This window comes from Eurytemora carolleeae, unplaced genomic scaffold (genome assembly GCF_000591075.1).
Source record: "Eurytemora carolleeae unplaced genomic scaffold, Eaff_2.0 scaffold49, whole genome shotgun sequence".
In the NCBI taxonomy this organism is placed as follows: Eukaryota; Metazoa; Arthropoda; class Copepoda; order Calanoida; family Temoridae; genus Eurytemora; species Eurytemora carolleeae.
In genome coordinates, this window is record NW_019396071.1 from 28,864 (window position 1) to 47,983 (window position 19,120).

Genomic DNA, 19,120 nt, shown 5'->3' on the forward strand with positions numbered 1-19,120 from the left:
TCCATCTATTTGAAAGTCAGGTCTGTAGTGTAGATATCTATGCATAAACATGTATTCTCAATTTTAAATTCGGTTATGGTGATGGACCAAACCTCTGTAGAGTAAAAAAAAGTAGATGTTAGTTCCACATTTATTGAAAATATAAACATTAGATAGATTTTTTATATTGCCTCCTTGGTAAACCAATAAATATATAGTGAGTTTAAAAATAAGATGAAATTTGAAGAAGAAACGAATATGAAATTTGGAAGAAACAATGAATTACTACTGATTTTGAAAACTTCTGACAATAGGAATATGTAAAGCTATTTATAAAAAAACTTACTTGGATTTTAAATATTTCGATTTTTTTTTGGTTAACATGTAATTTCTATAGACTTCATATTACTTTCCTGGTTATTTAGACCTCAGACTGCAGATAATCTGGAATCTGTAGTGTACAGGGTGAACCAAAACAAATACACCAAATAATCTGGAATCTGCAGTGTACAGGGTGAACCAAAACAAATACACCAAATAATCTGGAATCTGCAGTGTACAGGGTGAACCAAAACAAATACACCAGATAATCTGGAATCTGCAGTGTACAGGGTGAACCAAAACAAATACACCAGATAATCTGGAATCTGTAGTGTACAGGGTGAACCAAAACAAATACACCAGATAATCTGGAATCTGTAGTGTACAGGGTGAACAAAAACAAATACACCAAATAATCTGGAATCTGCAGTGTACAGGGTGAACCAAAACAAATACACCAGATAATCTGGAATCTGCAGTGTACAGGGTGAACCAAAACAAATACACCAGATAATCTGGAATCTGTAGTGTACAGGGTGAACCAAAACAAATACACCAGATAATCTGGAATCTGTAGTGTACAGGGTGAACAAAAACAAATACACCAAATAATCTGGAATCTGCAGTGTACAGGGTGAACCAAAACAAATACACCAGATAATCTGGAATCTGTAGTGTACAGGGTGAACCAAAACAAATACACCAGATAATCTGGAATCTGTAGTGTACAGGGTGAACAAAAACAAATACACCAAATAATCTGGAATCTGCAGTGTACAGGGTGAACCAAAACAAATACACCAGATAATCTGGAATCTGTAGTGTACAGGGTGAACCAAAACAAATACACCAGATAATCTGGAATCTGTAGTGTACAGGGTGAACAAAAACAAATACACCAAATAATCTGGAATCTAAAGTGTACAGGGTGAACCAAAACAAATACACCAGATAATCTGGAATCTGTAGAGTACAGGGTGAACCAAAACAAATACATTATGGAGTGTATAGAGTGAACCAAAATATAATCAAACACCAGATATATGTATTCTGCAGTGTATAGAGTGAACCAAAATATAATCAGGTACCAGATATATGTATTCTGGAGTGTTTAGAGTAAACCACAATATAATCAAACACCAGATATATGTATTCTGCAGTGTATAGAGTGAACCAGAATATAATCAGGCACCGGATATATGTATTCTGCAGTGTATAGAGTGAACCAAAATATAATCAAGCACCAGATATATGTATTCTGCAGTGTATAGAGTGAACCAAAATATAATCAGGTACTAGATATATGTATTCTGCAGTGTATAGAGTGAACCAAAATATAATCAGGCACCAGAGATATGTATTCTGCAGTAAATAGAGTGAACCAGAATATAATCAGGCACCAGATATATGTATTCTGCAGTGTATAGAGTGAACCAAAATATAATCAGGTACAGATATATGTATTCTGCAGTGTATAGAGTGAACCAAAATATAATCAGGTACCAGATATATGTATTCTGCAGTGTATAGAGTGAACCAAAATATAATCAGGTAACAGATATATGTATTCTGCAGTGTATAGAGTGAACCAATTTTTGCCCCATTTTTCTAAAATCCAGTGCAGAAATATTCTGAACCTCCTCTGATGTATAGTGGAGAGTGTAGACTACTCATTATCTGGTGTTGTATCTAGTGTTTAATACTAGACCTGGAGAGAGGTTAGACAATAACCCGGAGAGAAAAACCTAATCTTGAGTATCGGATTCTTGGAGTATTTATCCGGATACTAGAAGTTTGTTTTCGGAACCTTGGAGTATATACCCGGATACTAGGAGTTTGTTTTTGGACCCTTGGAGTATATATCCGGATACTAGGAGTTTGTTTTCGGTCCCTTGGAGTATATATCCAGATTCTAGGAGTATATATCCGGATCCTGGGAGTTTATATCCGGATCCTAGAAGTATATATCCGGATCCTAGGAGTTTATATCCGGATCCTAGGAGATTATATTCGGATCTTAGGAGTTTATATCCGGATCCTAGTAGTATAAATCCGGATACTTGGAGTACATATCCGAATCCCAGAAGTTTATATCCAGATCCTAGGAGTATATATCCGGGTCCTATGAGTATATATCCGGATCCTAAGAGTTTATTTCCGGATCCTAGGAGTTTTTATTCGGATCCTTGGAGGTTATATCCTGATCCTAGGAGTATATATCCGGATCCAATGAGATTATATTCGAATCTTAGGAGTAAATATCCGGATCCTATGAGAATATATCCGGATCCGAGGAGTATATCCGGATTATAGGAGAATAAACCCGGATCATAGAAGTATATATCTGGAGAAATAGGAGTAAATATTCAAATCCCAGGAGAAATTTGAAGATCCTAGGAGTAACTATGTTCGTATTTAGGATTATCTATACCTAGATCCTAATTAAGGAGTATCTATATCCGGATTTAGAAGTATCTTTATCCGGATTTAGGAGTATCTATATCCGGATTTAGGAGTATTTGTATCCGAATCCAAATCGTATCTTTATCCGGATCTAAGGAGTATCTATATCCGGATCCAAGGAGTATCTATATACGGATCTGAAGAGAATTTATCCAGATCCTAGGCATATAAATCCGGATCGTAGCAGTATATATTCGGATCCTAGAGGTTTTATCCGGAACCGTATATAAGGATGTAATTATTTATCTAATTGATACTTTTCACCTTTGATACATTTTATCCCTGATACATTTTATCTTTAATACATTTTATAATTGATACATTTTACCTGTAATACATTTCACCTTTAATACATTTTAACCCTGATACATTTTATCCCTTATACATTTTATCATTGATACATTTTACCTCCTGATACATTTTATCTCTGATACATTTTATCTCTGATACATTTTATCTCTGATACATTTTATCTCTGATACATTTTATCGCTGCCAAATTTATCTTTTTTTTACATTTTTTTTTTTTCAAATTGTATCTGTGAAACACATTATCTCTTAGAACATTTTATTTTTGAAACAATAAAGTCGTGCCAAAAGTTTTCATTTTAAATTTCTTATTTTTATTCCTGTATATTTCTCTGTATTGTGAATATAGGGTTGAATAAAAAACACCTGGACTCCAGTCTAGGCTATTTATAATCCACATTCAGGCTTACATACTTAATATCAATATTCTAGGGACATTTTATAATATCTTTGAACATTTATGGACTTTTGGGAATTTTTAAGTACATTTTTGGTCGGTTTTCAAAACCCGACCAATCAGATTTCATCAAAAAAATATTTTCTATCGAAATAAAACAAAAACATTTAAAAAGAAATATCCCTCTTATTTCAATGGCTATAGCATTATTGTAAGAAGAAGTAAATAAATGATTGAATAAGTGTGTATCTATATATATAATATAGTGCATAGATATATGTATATATAGTTTCCACTCAACGAATCCTATTTACTTACAATCAATCAGTTATACCAAACTAACCCCATCCTTCCACCCCCCTAACAACCCATCACACTTTACCCCCCACCCCCCGATACAGATTGAAATACCCCACTAACAATAATAGAAGTATGTTGAAAATGTCACAAATATAATTCTTGTTTATTTTCTTTATTGAGCCATGCATGTTCTCCCTGTTCTCTTCTTCTCTCTTATATATCTTTAACTGCGGCATGGGGGGGGGGGGGATCATATATGGGATAAATATAATGAATCTATGAATTTGAAATAAGTAATATTTGACGCAACACAAAATTTATGAAAAGCTCAAATACTCAATTTCTTTTTATTATTTCCAATTATTCTCTAAACGCATTATAATATAAATACACATTGTACAATTGGACATATCTTTTTCAAAAATATGGACACTGATGTAGAAATCCACAAATGACTTGCAAAAAAATGTGATGTCCCGGACTTTTTTTATAAAAAAACGTTTCTCAGATAACTACAAAGTCTTTAAGTTCGTGGAGTTCGTTTGTGAAAATCTTAAAATGAGTGCGAATAAATCATGAATTTGTTGCAAAATGAAATCTAAACTTTTTTCACTTTTCTTAACAATTCTTTAGGTTGAAAATATTTTGTTAAAATTCTGTTTTCAAAACTGTAATATTATCTTCATTTCCAACCCAATAAAATAGATTAGTTTTAGATAGTGTATCCTACCCAAGACAAACCAATAATTTAATTAAAATTTATTCAATATCCCATCAACATTTTCTTAAATTCGATATTTAGAAGCATTTTCTTGTAAAAACCCGGTAGTGTTTATATTCTTTGTAAATTTAAATTTGTAGAGACAAAATTTAATGAATGAAGAAGTAGTTGATCCACTTAGCTGTAGTTAAACCAGTTCTCTTGTGATCTGGTTCAAGTTAAAATGAAGTGATTGAACTACGTCTACGCGGTTCAACTACTACTCACTATTCATTAAACTTCGTCTCAGTGAGTCAGTATTCATATAGATGAAAGTATAAGTTCACTTAACACAGTACATGTATCATAGATTCTAGTACAAAATACACAGTTCACAGTACCAGGGTACACAGAACAAGGTACTTAGTGCACTACATATTTTAAAATATACTAAACAGTTCACAGCATACTTCACAATTCGAAGTGCACTACAAAGTACACAGTTTACAGTACATCACATAGTTCACAGTACATCACATAGTTCACAGTACATCACATAGTTCACAGTACATCACATAGTTCACAGTACATCACATAGTTCACAGTAAATTACATAGTTCACAGTACATAACATAGTTCACAGTATATCACATAGTTCACAGTACATTACACTGATCACAATACACTATACAGATCACAGTACCAGGGTACACAGGACAAGGTACTTAGTGCACTGCATATTTTACAATATACTAAGTAGTTCACAGCATACTTCACAGTTCGAAGTTCACTACACAGTACACAGGTTACAGTACATTACATAGTTCACAGTACGCTACACTGATCACAGTACACTATACAGATCACAAAACAGTTCACAGTATATTACAAAGTATACAGTATATTAAACAGTTTACAGAACACAATACAGTTTACATTACATTACACAGTACACTACACAGTTCACAGTACACTGCACAGTATACACTACACTGCAAGGTTCACAGACTCACAGTACACTACACTGCAATGTTCACAGTACCTACACAGTTCACAATATACTACATAGTTTTCAGTACACAACATTTTTCCGGACGTAGACATAATTTACAGTACACAGGTACATGAAAAAATACACAATTTTAATAAATAATATATAAATATATTTATATAACTATGACACAGAAAACCGAAGTTAGGTACATAACAGTGAAAAGTTTACAGTACACCCTGAAAACGAACCCCCTGGCCTTTGCTTATCGCCGGTGTAAAGTGTATTTATCTAAGTAGGTGTTCTTTCCATAATTGTGGTTTGGAAATGTAGTTTGTTACAGTCAGTGTAATCACATGTATGATAAAGAAGGAAAACACTATGATGTGCAGGACATAATTTCATAACTTTGCACTCAAGTAAAAAAGAGATTTTTTTAGAACAACAGTTAAAGTTCATTCTTAGTGTAAAAATTTGAAATGAGAAAATGAATTTCAAGTTTCATATTATTTTTATTCTAGGTAAGGAGACATTATGTCCACATTTATTTTGGTTAAAGTTGACATTTATTTATTCTGTTAAATATGCGTAGACTTATATTTATTCAAGTTTAAGTTGGCACACACTGAGTAGACTTACAGTCATTTATTTTCTTAGATAGGTAGACATTTATCCAGGTAGACATTCAATTTATTCTGTTGGATAGGTAAACATTTAATTTTATTCATTTGATTTAGGTAGACATACACTCATTTATTTTCATAGATAGACATTTATCAATTAATTTTGTTACAAGTTAACTGATTTAGGTTAAAGAAGACTTACATTCATTGATTAACTTATATAGAAAGACATTTTAACCCTTTTTTTTGGTTAAATGGGTTAGGCAAAACTTTTTGAGAAAGAAAAATTAGGAACGTAATATAAACTTTGAATTTGGAATGGAATGAAAAAAATAATCTATTTTTTATTCAGGGTTTAGTTCCCTTGGGGTATATGAGAGCAAGGCTAGTGATTATGGAATCTTGAACATGAAACCAGTGTCAGAGAAGGTCAATAATCTGAATCTAGCACTAGATCAGCAACCAGTACAAGATCAGCGACCAGCACTAGATCAGCAACTAGTTCTGGATCAGCAACTAATACTGGATCAGCAACCAGCACTAGATCAGCAACCAGTACTAGATCAGCAACCAGTACTAGATCAGGAACAAGTACCATATCAGCAACTAATACTGGATCAGCAACCAGCACTAGATCAGCAACCAGTACTAGATCAGAAACCAGTACTGGAGCAAAAAACAGCCATAGATCAGCAACCAGCACTATATAAGCAACCAGTACTGGATCAGCAACCAGCACTGGATCAGCAACCAACACTGGGTCAGCAACCAGTACTGGATCAGCAACCACCACTAGATCAGCAACCAGTACTGGATCAGCAACCGCCACTAGTTCAGCTGCCAGCACTAGATCTGCAACCAGAGCAGTTTATTAACCTAGTATCAATATCAGAGCAAAGTATTAAAATGCAGCCAGCTATACTCCAGGCTGATCTTACCTTACAAGAGTATTTAACTCTAGAATTAAATGAAATCAGTTCTAATGTTTATCTGAAAATGAGTTTAGCTGAATCCCGTAAATATGAACCAAGTTTTTTTTTGGATTTTACAAATTCTGAAAATTCTACAGGCAAATCTTATTCTCTAACAGATTATTTTATTGATACTCCTGGTGATTCTACACTAGTTGGTTTAGAAGATGGGGTTTATGATGCTTCTGGTGGTTCTGCACTAGTTGGTTTAGAAGATGGGGTTTATGATGCTCCTGGTGGTTCTCCACTAGTTGGTTTAGAAGATGGGGTTTATGATGCTCCTTGTGGTTCTCCACTAGTTGGTTTAGAAGATGGGGTTTATGATGCTCCTCGTGGTTCTGCACTAGTTGGTTTAGAAGATGGGGTTTATGATGCTCCTCGTGGTTCTGCACTAGTTGGTTTAGAAGATGGGGGTTATGATGCTCCTGGTGGTTCTCCACTAGTTGGTTTAGAAGATGGGGTTTATGATGCTCCTGGTGGTTCTCCACTAGGTGGTTTGGAAGATGAATTTAATGATGCTCCTGGTGGTTCTCCACTAGGTGGTTTAAAAGATGGGTTTTATTATGCTCCTCGTGGTTCTGCACTAGATGGTTTAGGAGATGGATTTAATGGTGCTCCTGGTGGTTCTGCACTAGATGGTTTAGAAGATGGGTTTAGTGGTGCTCCTGGTGGTGGACCACTAGATAGTTTGAAAGATGGTTTTTTTGATCCAATAACAAAAGAAGAACAAGATACAACAACAGAAGTAGACACAGCAGCAACAACAACAACAAACGCAACAATAAATACAACAACAGCAACAACAGAAGAAGACACAGCAGCAACAACAATAACATCGACAACAGAAAAAGAAACAACAACAACAACTTCATCAACAACATCAACAACAACTTTGTCAACAACATCAACAACAGAAGAAGAAACAACAACAGAAGAAATGGAAACATCAACACAACCAACAACAACAGCAAACGCAGCAACAACTACAACAACAACAACAATAACAACAACAACAACAACAACAACATCAACAACAGAAGAAGAAACAACAACAACAGAAGAAATGGAAACATCAACACAACCAACAACAACAGCTAACGAAACAACAACAAACAACAACAACACCAACAACACCAACAATAACAACAACAACAACAACAACAACAACAACAACAACAACAACAACAACAACAACAACAACAACAACAACAACAACAACAACAACCATATATTCTACTACAGATACAATAACTGGTGTTTATATTTTCACTTTTGTAACCCTCGGTTTATCTGTTGGCCTGTATGTTGTATCATCTGTCTACATTTCTTACCAAATAAGGTGAAACTTTGAGTATTCCAATAAAATACACCAATTAATATTTAAAATTAGAAAAAACTTGTTTGATTTTAAAATCACTAATTGTACGGTCGTCTTCCAATTCCACAGATTACGGGTCCCACCTTACCAGGACGGATCCTAAGTATGTAAATGTATTAAACTAGTTTTTATGTTTACCAGGACGGATCTTAAGTATATAAATGTATTAAACTAGTGTATATGTTTACCAGGGCGGATCCTAAGTGTATAAATGTATTAAACTAGTTTATATGTTTACCAGGACGGATCTTAAGTATATAAATGTATTAAACTAGTGTATATGTTTACCAGGGCGGATACTAAGTGTATAAATGTATTAAACTAGTTTATATGTTTACCAGGGCGGATCCTAAGTATTCAAATGAATTAAACTAGTGTATATGTTTACCAGGTCGGATTCTAAGTGTATAAATGTATTAAACTAGTTTATATGTTTACCAGGGCGGATCCTAAGTGTATAAATGTATTAAACTAGTTTATATGTTTACCAGGGCGGATCCTAAGTGTATAAATGTATTAAACTAGTTTATATGTTTACCAGGGCGGATCCTAAGTGTATAAATGTATTAAACTAGTTTATATGTTTACCAGGGCGGATCCTAAGTATTCAAATGTATTAAACTAGTGTATATGTTTACCAGAGCGGATCCTAAGTATATGAATGTATTAAACTAGTTTATATGTTTACCAAGACGGATCTTAAGTATATAAATGTATTAAACTAGTGTATATGTTTACCAGGGCGGATCCTAAGTATTCAAATGTATTAAACTAGTTTATATGTTTACCAAGGCCGATCCTAAGTATATAAATGTATTAAACTAGTTTATATGTTTACCAGGTCGGAACCTAAGTGTATAAATGTATTAAACTAGTTTATATGTTTACCAGGGCGGATCCTAAGTATTCAAATGTATTAAACTAGTTTAAATGTTTACCAGGGCGGATCCTAAGTATTCAAATGTATTAAACTAGTTTATATGTTTACCAAGGCCGATCCTAAGTATATAAATGTATTAAACTAGTTTATATGTTTACCAGGTCGGAACCTAAGTGTATAAATTTATTAAACTAGTTTAAATGTTTACCAGGGCGGATCCTAAGTATATAAATGTATTAAACTAGTTTATATGTTTACCAGGTCGGATCCTAAGTGTATAAACCTATTAAACTAGTTTATATGTTTACCAGGGCGGATCCTAAGTATATAAATATATTAAACTAGTTTATATGTTTACCAGGGCGGATCCTAAGTATATAAATGTATTAAACTAGTTTATATGTTTACCAGGTCGGATCCTTAGTGTATAAATGTATTAAACTAGTGTATATGTTTACCAGGGCGGATCCTAAGTATGTAAATGTATTAAACTAGTTTAAATGTTTACCAGGGCGGATACTAAGTGTATAAATGTATTAAACTAGTGTATATGTTTACCAAGGCCGATCCTAAGTGTATAAATGTATTAAACTAGTTTATATGTTTACCAGGGCGGATCCTAAGTGTATAAATGTATTAAACTAGTTTATATGTTTACCAGGGCGGATCCTAAGTATTCAAATGTATTGAACTAGTGTATATGTTTACCAGGGCGGATCCTAAGTATATGAATGTATTAAACTAGTTTACATGTCTACCATGGCGGATCCTAAGTTTATAAATGTATTAAACTAGTTTATATGTTTACCAGGGCGGATCCTAAGTATATAAATGTATTACTGCTGCTACTAGTGCTAGGTCTACTCTTCTCTAATATCTTCTACCTGGTTCTTAAAACTATTCGACTCGAGGAGAATTATGATGGAGGATATGGACACAGAGAGGTATCAAAATATCTTAAAGGGTTTGTAATTTCAAGGGGCCCTTTATTAAAAAAGAGGAGGCATGTTTAGTTCAGAACCACTGTAAACTGAGGTTCATTTCAGGTACCGGCCTGTCTTTTCATTAGCTAGAGCAAGCTGTACAGTACAAATACAGACTATATAAGACAAAACGGGACGCTAAATGAATCATCCATATCTAGTGAAATTTATGTGCAACTGGGCAATTAAAAAAATGACATTCATCCTTGACTTCACAAATATTTGAAGATTACTGTTGTTAATCGGATATGACATTTATTATGGTTGGTTAGTTGAAATTTCGTCTCCAAGGAATATATATTTTTGGTTTTAAAACTTTCTATATTTTTAAAAATATACGACAGGGCTAAGGAAAAGACATTACTATAGTCGACTGTAGAGCCATGTTAAGGCAGGGGATACCAAATTGAACGCTCAAATCATCATGCTAAAAGACTTTTTTGCGTTTTTGAGGGTAACACTGTAAAAATACATATTTAAATGTCAAAAAAACATTTAAAATAAAGTACAATAAAAACACAATTACTTTTCCTGCTTGTAGAATGCCTACCGAGGGTGTGGTCCAATGCTGCACCTCGCCTGGATGTCCGTCCTCCTGTCCACCATGTTCCTGCTCCTCACAACCTTCCTGGAGAGATTCGCAGTCATCTTCAGGTAGAAGTAGTATTATTATCATTACTACTATTATAATATATACAATACCCTGACTAGTGGTATTATTATTATCACTACTATTATAATATTAGAAGGAGTACCCTGACTAGTGGTATTATTATTATTATCATCACTACTATCGTAATATTTGTAGGAGTACCCTGACTAGTGGTATTATATTATCATCACTACTATTATAATATAAGTAGGAGTACCCTGACTAGTGGTATTATTATTATCACCACTATTATAATATTAGTAGGAGTACCCTGACTAGTGGTATTATTATTATTATCACTACTATTATAATATTAGTAGGAGTATCCTGACAAGTATTATTATCACAACTACAATTATAATATTAATAGGAGCACCCTGACTAGTGGTATTATTATTATTATCACTACTATAATAATATTAGTAGGAGTACCCTGACTAGTGTTATTATTATTATTATCACCACTATTATAATATTTTGTAGGAGTACCCTGACTAGTGATATTATTATTATCACTACAAATATAATATAAGTGGGAGTACCCTGACTAGTGGTATTATTATTATTATCCCCACTATTATAATATTAGTAGGAGTACCATGAATAGTGTTATTATTATCATCACTACTATTATAATATTAGTAGGAGTACCCTGACTAGTGTTATTATTATCATTATCATCACTACTATTATAATATTAGTAGGAGTACCCTAACTAGTGGTATTATTATCACTACAATTATAATATTAGTAGGAGCACCCTGACTAGTGGTATTATTATTATTATCACTACTATTATAATATTAGTAGGAGTACCCTGACTAGTGGTATTATTATTATCACTACTATTATAATATTAGTAGGAGTACTGACTAGTGGTATTATTATTATTATCACTACTATTATAATATTAGTAGGAGTACCCTGACTAATGGTATTATTATTATTATCACCACTAATATAATTTTAGTAGGAGCACCCTGACTAGTGGTATTATTATTATTATTATCACTTCAGTTATAATATTAGTAGGAGTACCCTGACTAGTGGTATTATTATCACCACTAATATAATTTTAGTAGGAGTACCCTGACAAGTGGTATTATTATTATTATCACTTCAGTTTTAATATTAGTAGGAGTACCCTGACTAATGGTATTATTATTATTATCACCACTAATATAATTTTAGTAGGAGTACCCTGACAAGTGGTATTATTATTATTATCACTTCAGTTATAATATTAGTAGGAGTACCCTGACAAGTGGTATTATTATTATTATTATCACTGCAGTTATAATATTAGTAGGAGTACCCTGACTAGTGGAATAGTTGTTATTATCATTACAACTATAATTCCAACTATTATTGTTGTTCTTCTTGTCTGCTGGGTAGATGAAGGATCTAGAGCATATATAGGAATACTTACACCTCATAACAGGTTTATTTTTCAAAATTATTTTAATTTTTAATTTTAATTGCTTCTCATAGAATGTTAAAATATCCTTTTTGTCAATATTCCGAATGGATAATCTGATTTTAACGATATTTTCTTTAAAAATCAACCAAATGCTTTAAAGATCTGAAATGTATAATATAAGCGTCACTTCAAAGTCTTGAAAATTGATGTAAAGGAATTGAGTTTTAGCCACAAATTCAAACTTTCCAATCCCTATATCTTTGCAACCCGATGGTGTAAACCGTTGATATTTCAAACTACGACTATTTGATCAAACAGAGTTCATAGTTTGAAATATCTAAGATCTACGACATCGGGTCGCAAAGAGGTAGGATTTAGAAAATCAGAGTTTGTGGCAAAGACTCAATTCCTTTGCACTGCAGCCTGGATATATGTGTGGTATAAAAACAGAAAATTATAAACAAATAAAGGTTCTTTTCCCAATTATAGATTCAATAATTAGGCGTAAAATCTTAATAATTGGCTGACATTTTGCGTGTTGTTAATTGCGCGTAAGAGCTAATAAATCGTTTTGCTTCGCAGAAAGTTTAACTGTGGGAAGATTAAGAGAAAAAGATTAAATTTGCATAGTTTATATTTCTATTTCAGTGTAAAATCTGGTATGTCCAACAACTCTTTAAGAGAAAAAGATCAAATTTGCATAGTTTATATTTCTATTTCAGTGTAAAATCTGGTATGTCCAACAACTCTTTAAGAGAAAAAGATCAAATTTGCATAGTTTATATTTCTATTTCAGTGTAAAATCTGGTATGTCCAACAACTCTTTAAGTGTGGCAATGGCCAGCATTGTTGCTTTCAGGTCGAACTAATTTCAAACTTTTATCAATCTATCATTCATACTCACTCCATGGTGAATTTTATAATTGCTATTTAGTTATCATCGTGCTATAAAGTTAAATTATTTGTATAGTTTAGCACCGTGCTATAAAGGAATCATCGTGTTATAATGTAAAATTAGCTTTGTATTATAGCACCGTGATATAACTGTGAGATAGGATATTTCTAAAAGATTTTTTAGTTAACATGAAAATAAAAATTAAATTTTATTTTTTTGTTTCTGCTTTTTCAAAAATTTATCATATCTAAGAATAACCATTTCATCAAGACTAGTACACAAACACTTCATAAAATTACCTATAACAATATTATTTTGGCACGATGTGTTAAAAAGATTTTGGATTTAAATTTTCTCTTTAAAATGTCTGTTCAATAACTGTATGGCACTGCGAAATAAAACATTAGTCTTATAAATAGTTATTCTAATCATCAAAATATTATCAAAATGATTATTTTTAGTGTTATATTAGTGATGGATATTGTTATTCTTGCTTCTCTTACAATCAATATATTTTTCTACTCTAAGAAAGTATTTTACCAGGCGACCTTTCAAAGGATAAAGTAAGATCTTTTAAATTTTTAAATTTAATCTTTAAGAATCAAGTGAAATGAATTAAAGATTATTTGAATTTATGTACAGTTTACCCCAGAAATACGAAAAATTTACAAGTGTTCCAGCGTATTTATTGAGTTTTACAATACCTGAGATTTAGGCAGAATTTAGGCAAAAACCCACTGAAAAATTGTAAGACGACATCTCATTAATTCTTTCGATGTCCCCGAAGTTCTGGGTTATTCTGTATATTATAGCAAATCATGAAAATTGACATTTTCACTAATTTAATTTTTTTTATGATGTATCTGTGTTAATTTATATTGTTCAATTTAGGTTTACATTTAAAATAATGTACATTGTTTTCCCGTTGACAATGCTCTCATGGATTCTTTTTTTATCTGGTCAAGCTAGAATTGGACTGGCAGAAGGTATATTTTACCAGGGGGGGGGGGGGATAGAAACAGCTTCTAATTTTATATACATAAAAACAATAAGAATTTGGGAAAAAGGCACGATATCTAAAAAGATATTTGCATTGACTATAAGTATTTCTTTATTTGAATAAAAATAAAAAATTAGAACAACAAAAACATTTGTTGATTACTAGGTGAGACTTGCAGTTTTGCCCTTGCTCAATTTATTGCCTCTGTTTACCTGACCTACCTTATATTCTTCGACGACGGGATGCATTGGTTCCTCAGAAGTAAAAAGGGAAGAGATGACAACACTTTGCAGAATAAAAGTATTAAAGGTAAATAAATAAAAGGGACTGTTTTAGAAATTTAATAGAAATGATTAAGGATTAATTAGAAACGGAGAAAGGGTAGAAATAAATGTTTATAATGTTGTATGATTAATTTCAATTGTGGTTTCTTTACTGCTGTTTTAAAGGAGAGAATCTTATAATCCTCTTTCTTATATTTTCATCCACTACATCCCTATCATATATTTTCAGGAAGATACAACCCTCAGGACAAGATGATACAAGAACTAAAGATCCGAGTAGGAAAAGTAGGACGGAAACTGTCTCCTCCAAACCAAGATATTGATCCATCCAAAGCTAGTTCTCTAGAGAGAGGAGCTGACGGACGGATCATGTTTAATTTCAATGATAAACCAGGTTTGAATTATTTTTTTAAAATTAAATATTCTAAAACACTTGTTTTTGATACAGTGTTACCCCCATAGGATGAGATTGCACGCATTTATTTAGAAACTATATCTTTTATAATATGTTCGCTGAATCCGCAAATTCCTTTTACATATCGTTTTCTAACTGATCACTTGCTCAAAATTCTAATTTTCTTATTTTTGTACATTTGCAACCTGCTAATGTAAACCTTTAATTTTAATCAATACATATACAAATTTGTCTGGAAGATTTCATAGTTTAAATATCAGTTCCTTTTTGTTAAACCCAGCGTTGCCTAGGGTACACATAGTAACTCACGCCGTTTACCCGCACTTTGTCGAATTTTTCAGGGAAACTAAATGTTCGCTATAATCCACTCAACTTAGAATCTCAAAACAAAGCTAAGAACATTCCCTTGGCTCCCCCGAGTTCCCCAAGCTAAATTTGAGGTATATCGGTCTAAGGGGTTCCTGAGTTATGATCGGACAAACAAACAGGCAAACAGACAGAGATCAGATGTAGTGCACATACTTGAGCGAAAATAAGTCAATATATTTCTCATTCTTTATGTTTGTATAACCTGATTTTAAACTACAGATATCAAACCAAATTTACAAAAATAGTATATTTTACCCTGTCTATAATCGTTTTTTGAAACTTTACATTTACATCAAAAAAGTAAAGTTTTCAGTTCTTTTATTTGTTGACTAAAGAAACTGAATTTTTGCCACAAACTCATCTTTTGTAACCCCTATATTTTTGCGACCTGATGTCGTCAACCTTTGATATTTCAAACTATGATTATTTGATCTAACAGAACTGATTGTTTGAAATATGAATAGCCTACGACATTGGGTTACAAAGTTATAGGGATTAGAAAATCATAGTTTGTGGCAAATAAAATAATTTCCTTTCAAACTTCTTTTAGATATGTAATGTAGATTTGATCTGAAATATCTTAACAACCCCTGTTATCTGTAGATGGAGGAAGGTTGAGTGTCGGAAGAAGGAAGGAGAAAGAATCAAGAGAACCCAAGACAGATAGCTCCAGTAGGTATCTAGGACAGATATACCAAGAGTATATCAAGGAAATGGATCTAGAAAACGGAAGTCTAAAAGGTTAAGATTTGTTTTCCAAATTATTTATTGGTCTTTTTATCTTTTTTGATTTTAGATAGTTCTGCGTCGAGTGATGAAGATGAAATGGACAACAATCAGATTATAGGCAAAACCAGGGTTAGGGAACTGATTACTTATATCAAACTCTTCATTTATAATCCTACAGTTTATACCCTTTAAATAAAAACGATATACAGCTTTTGTAAGAATTAAGAATGGTGAAAACTATCTGCAAGTTAATCATTTGAAGTGGTAGCTTTTATTAAGTTAAAACGCGTGGATTTTTTACAACAAAGCTATATGTAGCAATTATATATGCATGGCTTCACTGATGAACATTTAAAGGAATGTTGTAATTCATCATTTCTTTGAATAATCACCTGAAAACTACGTTATTAATCCCTTTAAAGGAAGATGAATCTAAGACAGCTGGTATGGTGAAAGGACTGGAGAATACTATTGACCACCTGAGACGAAAAACATCCCAATCTTTCAACTACGATACAGTAGTCCTTGCTCATCGTTCTACTCGAGGTACGAAAGATGGTGTAACTTATAGAATAGCAAATGTGTTGCAATTTTTATTTACATTTGTGAGCATCATCACAGAAATAGATGTTATCCCATGGACCATGCATCTCTAGATCGTTTTTACACTTTATTTATTGAATTCTGAAAGGTTTCGTTGGTTTGCACTGCGATAATGAAGTCAAGAGCAATTTTACATTGGAGTACTTTTACGGTTTATGAAATTACAGATTCACAAATTAGTGTCTTTTTCCCCAAAACACCATGTTTCAAACCCTTATGACGGTATCTAATTACATTCAGCAAGTTAGAATTAGAATATCGAAACCCTGTTGAAAGCTTGGGACTTTTAGATAAAAGGACATTGAGTCTTTATTGAGTCTTCGCCACAAATTCAGTTTTTGTAAAACCTATATCTTTGCAACCTTATGATGTAAACCTTTGACATTTCTAACTTACATTATTTGATCTACCAGAATTCATAGTTTGAAATATTAAAGGTCTACGACATTGGGTTGCAATGATATTGAAATTAGAAAATCAGAGTTTGTGGCAAAAACTCAATTCCTTTGTTCTTTGAATCTTTCATTTATTTCTTCTCAGTTCCGACCTTTTGTGGAGACAAACGAGTGAAACTGTCTTATATAGAAGGATCTCTCAAAGCAGAAACTTTAAGAAGATTTAATCAAGAGGTTTATGAGAGCTCAGAGAAAGAGCTCATTTGAATCTGTTCCGCCAATTTAAAAGACACCGGCTTGAACTATTTCCAATTTTTCATCTGGAAATCATTAACAATTTTGTTTTAAACTGAAAAATTAGTTCTGATTAAACTTTGTTAAACCCGTAAGATAATTGCAAGCACAACGGGAATGTTTAAGCATTTTTATCATCTTACACTCATCTGTTCATTAAGAGTCGAGTCAACTTTCAGGAACACAGTTTGATCTATTTGATATTCAGATCATCAGCGAGCTGCGTTATCTGATGTGGAAGTTGGTCTTGATGCTGGTCTTGATGCTGATCTTGAAGTTGGACTTGATGTCGCTCAAATTGTTGAGGAAAAAGCTGAATCTTCAGATAGCGAAGAGAGTTATCAATCATCTGTTTCCAGTCAAGCTTCCAGGTGTCCCTTGATATAGTTAAATATTTAGAAAAACCTCAAGCTAAAGATTTTTTAGATACTCTATGAATAAAGCAATTGAGTCTTTGCCACAAACTCTAATTTTCTAATTCCCATATCTGTGCAACCCCATGTTGTCAACCTTAGATATTTCATATAACTTTTAATTCTGTTTTTATTTTAAGTTTTAAATATGAGGTTGCAAAGATATATGACGATTAAAAAATTAGATTTTGTGACAATAACTTAATTCCTTTGTTTAATATGTCTCAGAAAATAAGAAGGTTTGTGAGATACCAAGTGTTTTATTCAAGAAAAAATTCGGTTCTCACTCTCAGTGACTTGTTTTGTAAAATTGAACCTGCAGAATTTGTTTTTATAAAATACTCAATTCCACATTTTGTATAGTTCAAAGCAATAAAAAACGTAATTTCACAATTGCTGCACTAAACTATGTGTTTTTTATAAAAACTTTGATAAAATTGGAATTAGGGCACAGCAAATATAAAAACTGCTTTATTTCAGGTTTTTTAACCGACCTGGTTTGGATATGAATGCCTCTACAACAATATAATGCAAGGTATCTCTAAACTAACTTAAACTGACCGAGGTGAGATACAATGCAAGGTATCTCTAAACTAACTTAAACTGACCAAAGTGAGATGTAATGCAAGGTATCTCTAAACTAACTTAAACTGACCAAGGTGAGATATAATGCAAGGTATCTCTAAACTAACTTAAACTGACCGAGGTGAGATATAATGCAAGGTATCTCTAAACTAACTAAAACTGACCAAGGTGAGATATAATGCAAGGTATCTCTAAACTAACTTAAACTGACCAAGGTGAGATATAATGCAAGGTATCTCTAAACTAACTTAAACTGACCAAGGTGAGATACCTTGCATCTCCGGTTTCTCTGCAAAAGGGATGCTATTTAAGAAGCAATGCACCGAAATTTTTAGCCTTTGATAAGATTAAGGTTTCAAGGGTACTGTTGTAAATCGGGCATTGCCATCTTTGCATAGAGGGTCACTTGGAACTAGACTTTCAGTCTTTTAATGCAAATATCAGGGAGTGGAAGCCATTTTTTTGCGACAAATAAACATTACTAATTTTTTATTTTTATTTTTCGTCTTCTGATTTTTAATTAGTTTTCGAAGCTAATTAGCGTTGGTTTTCTATATTTTTCAAAATCAGAGTCCAAATTTAATGAATTTGATCCGCGTCTTAAATCGCCCAAAAACCGGTTTCAATTGAGCGCCGGCTTAAATCTTGAAACATTGAATACGATTTTAAGTGGAACCAACCATATTTGAGCCGCAACCCAAATTCTTTAAATTCGGCCTCAGGATAGATTTTCGAATTAGAATTTGCATATTTATTTCTTATTAAAATAACA

The 19,120-nt window shown here is 32.6% G+C and overlaps 2 protein-coding genes across 2 annotated transcripts; both read left to right on the top strand.

Annotated features, from left to right (window-relative positions):
- Positions 1-5,706: 5,706 nt before the first annotated feature.
- Positions 5,707-8,005, top strand: LOC111712557 (mucin-5AC; the record flags this gene model as incomplete). The annotated part of the gene is made up of 2 exons (XM_023487210.1): positions 5,707-5,980; positions 6,435-8,005. Coding segments are annotated over exons 1-2 (1,605 nt in total), but the record flags the coding sequence as incomplete, so codon positions are not given.
- Positions 8,006-8,202: 197 nt separating this feature from the next.
- LOC111712564 (uncharacterized) lies at positions 8,203-18,292 on the top strand. Its single transcript, XM_023487219.1, has 14 exons — positions 8,203-8,392; positions 10,123-10,255; positions 10,836-10,948; positions 12,256-12,387; positions 13,163-13,225; positions 13,723-13,824; positions 14,153-14,247; positions 14,427-14,570; positions 14,775-14,939; positions 15,933-16,070; positions 16,126-16,187; positions 16,481-16,604; positions 17,559-17,721; positions 18,244-18,292. Exons 3-14 carry the CDS (start codon positions 10,860-10,862, stop codon positions 18,290-18,292), a joined length of 1,326 nt encoding a protein of 441 aa, XP_023342987.1. The 5' UTR covers positions 8,203-8,392; positions 10,123-10,255; positions 10,836-10,859.
- The last annotated feature ends 828 nt before the right edge of the window (positions 18,293-19,120 follow it).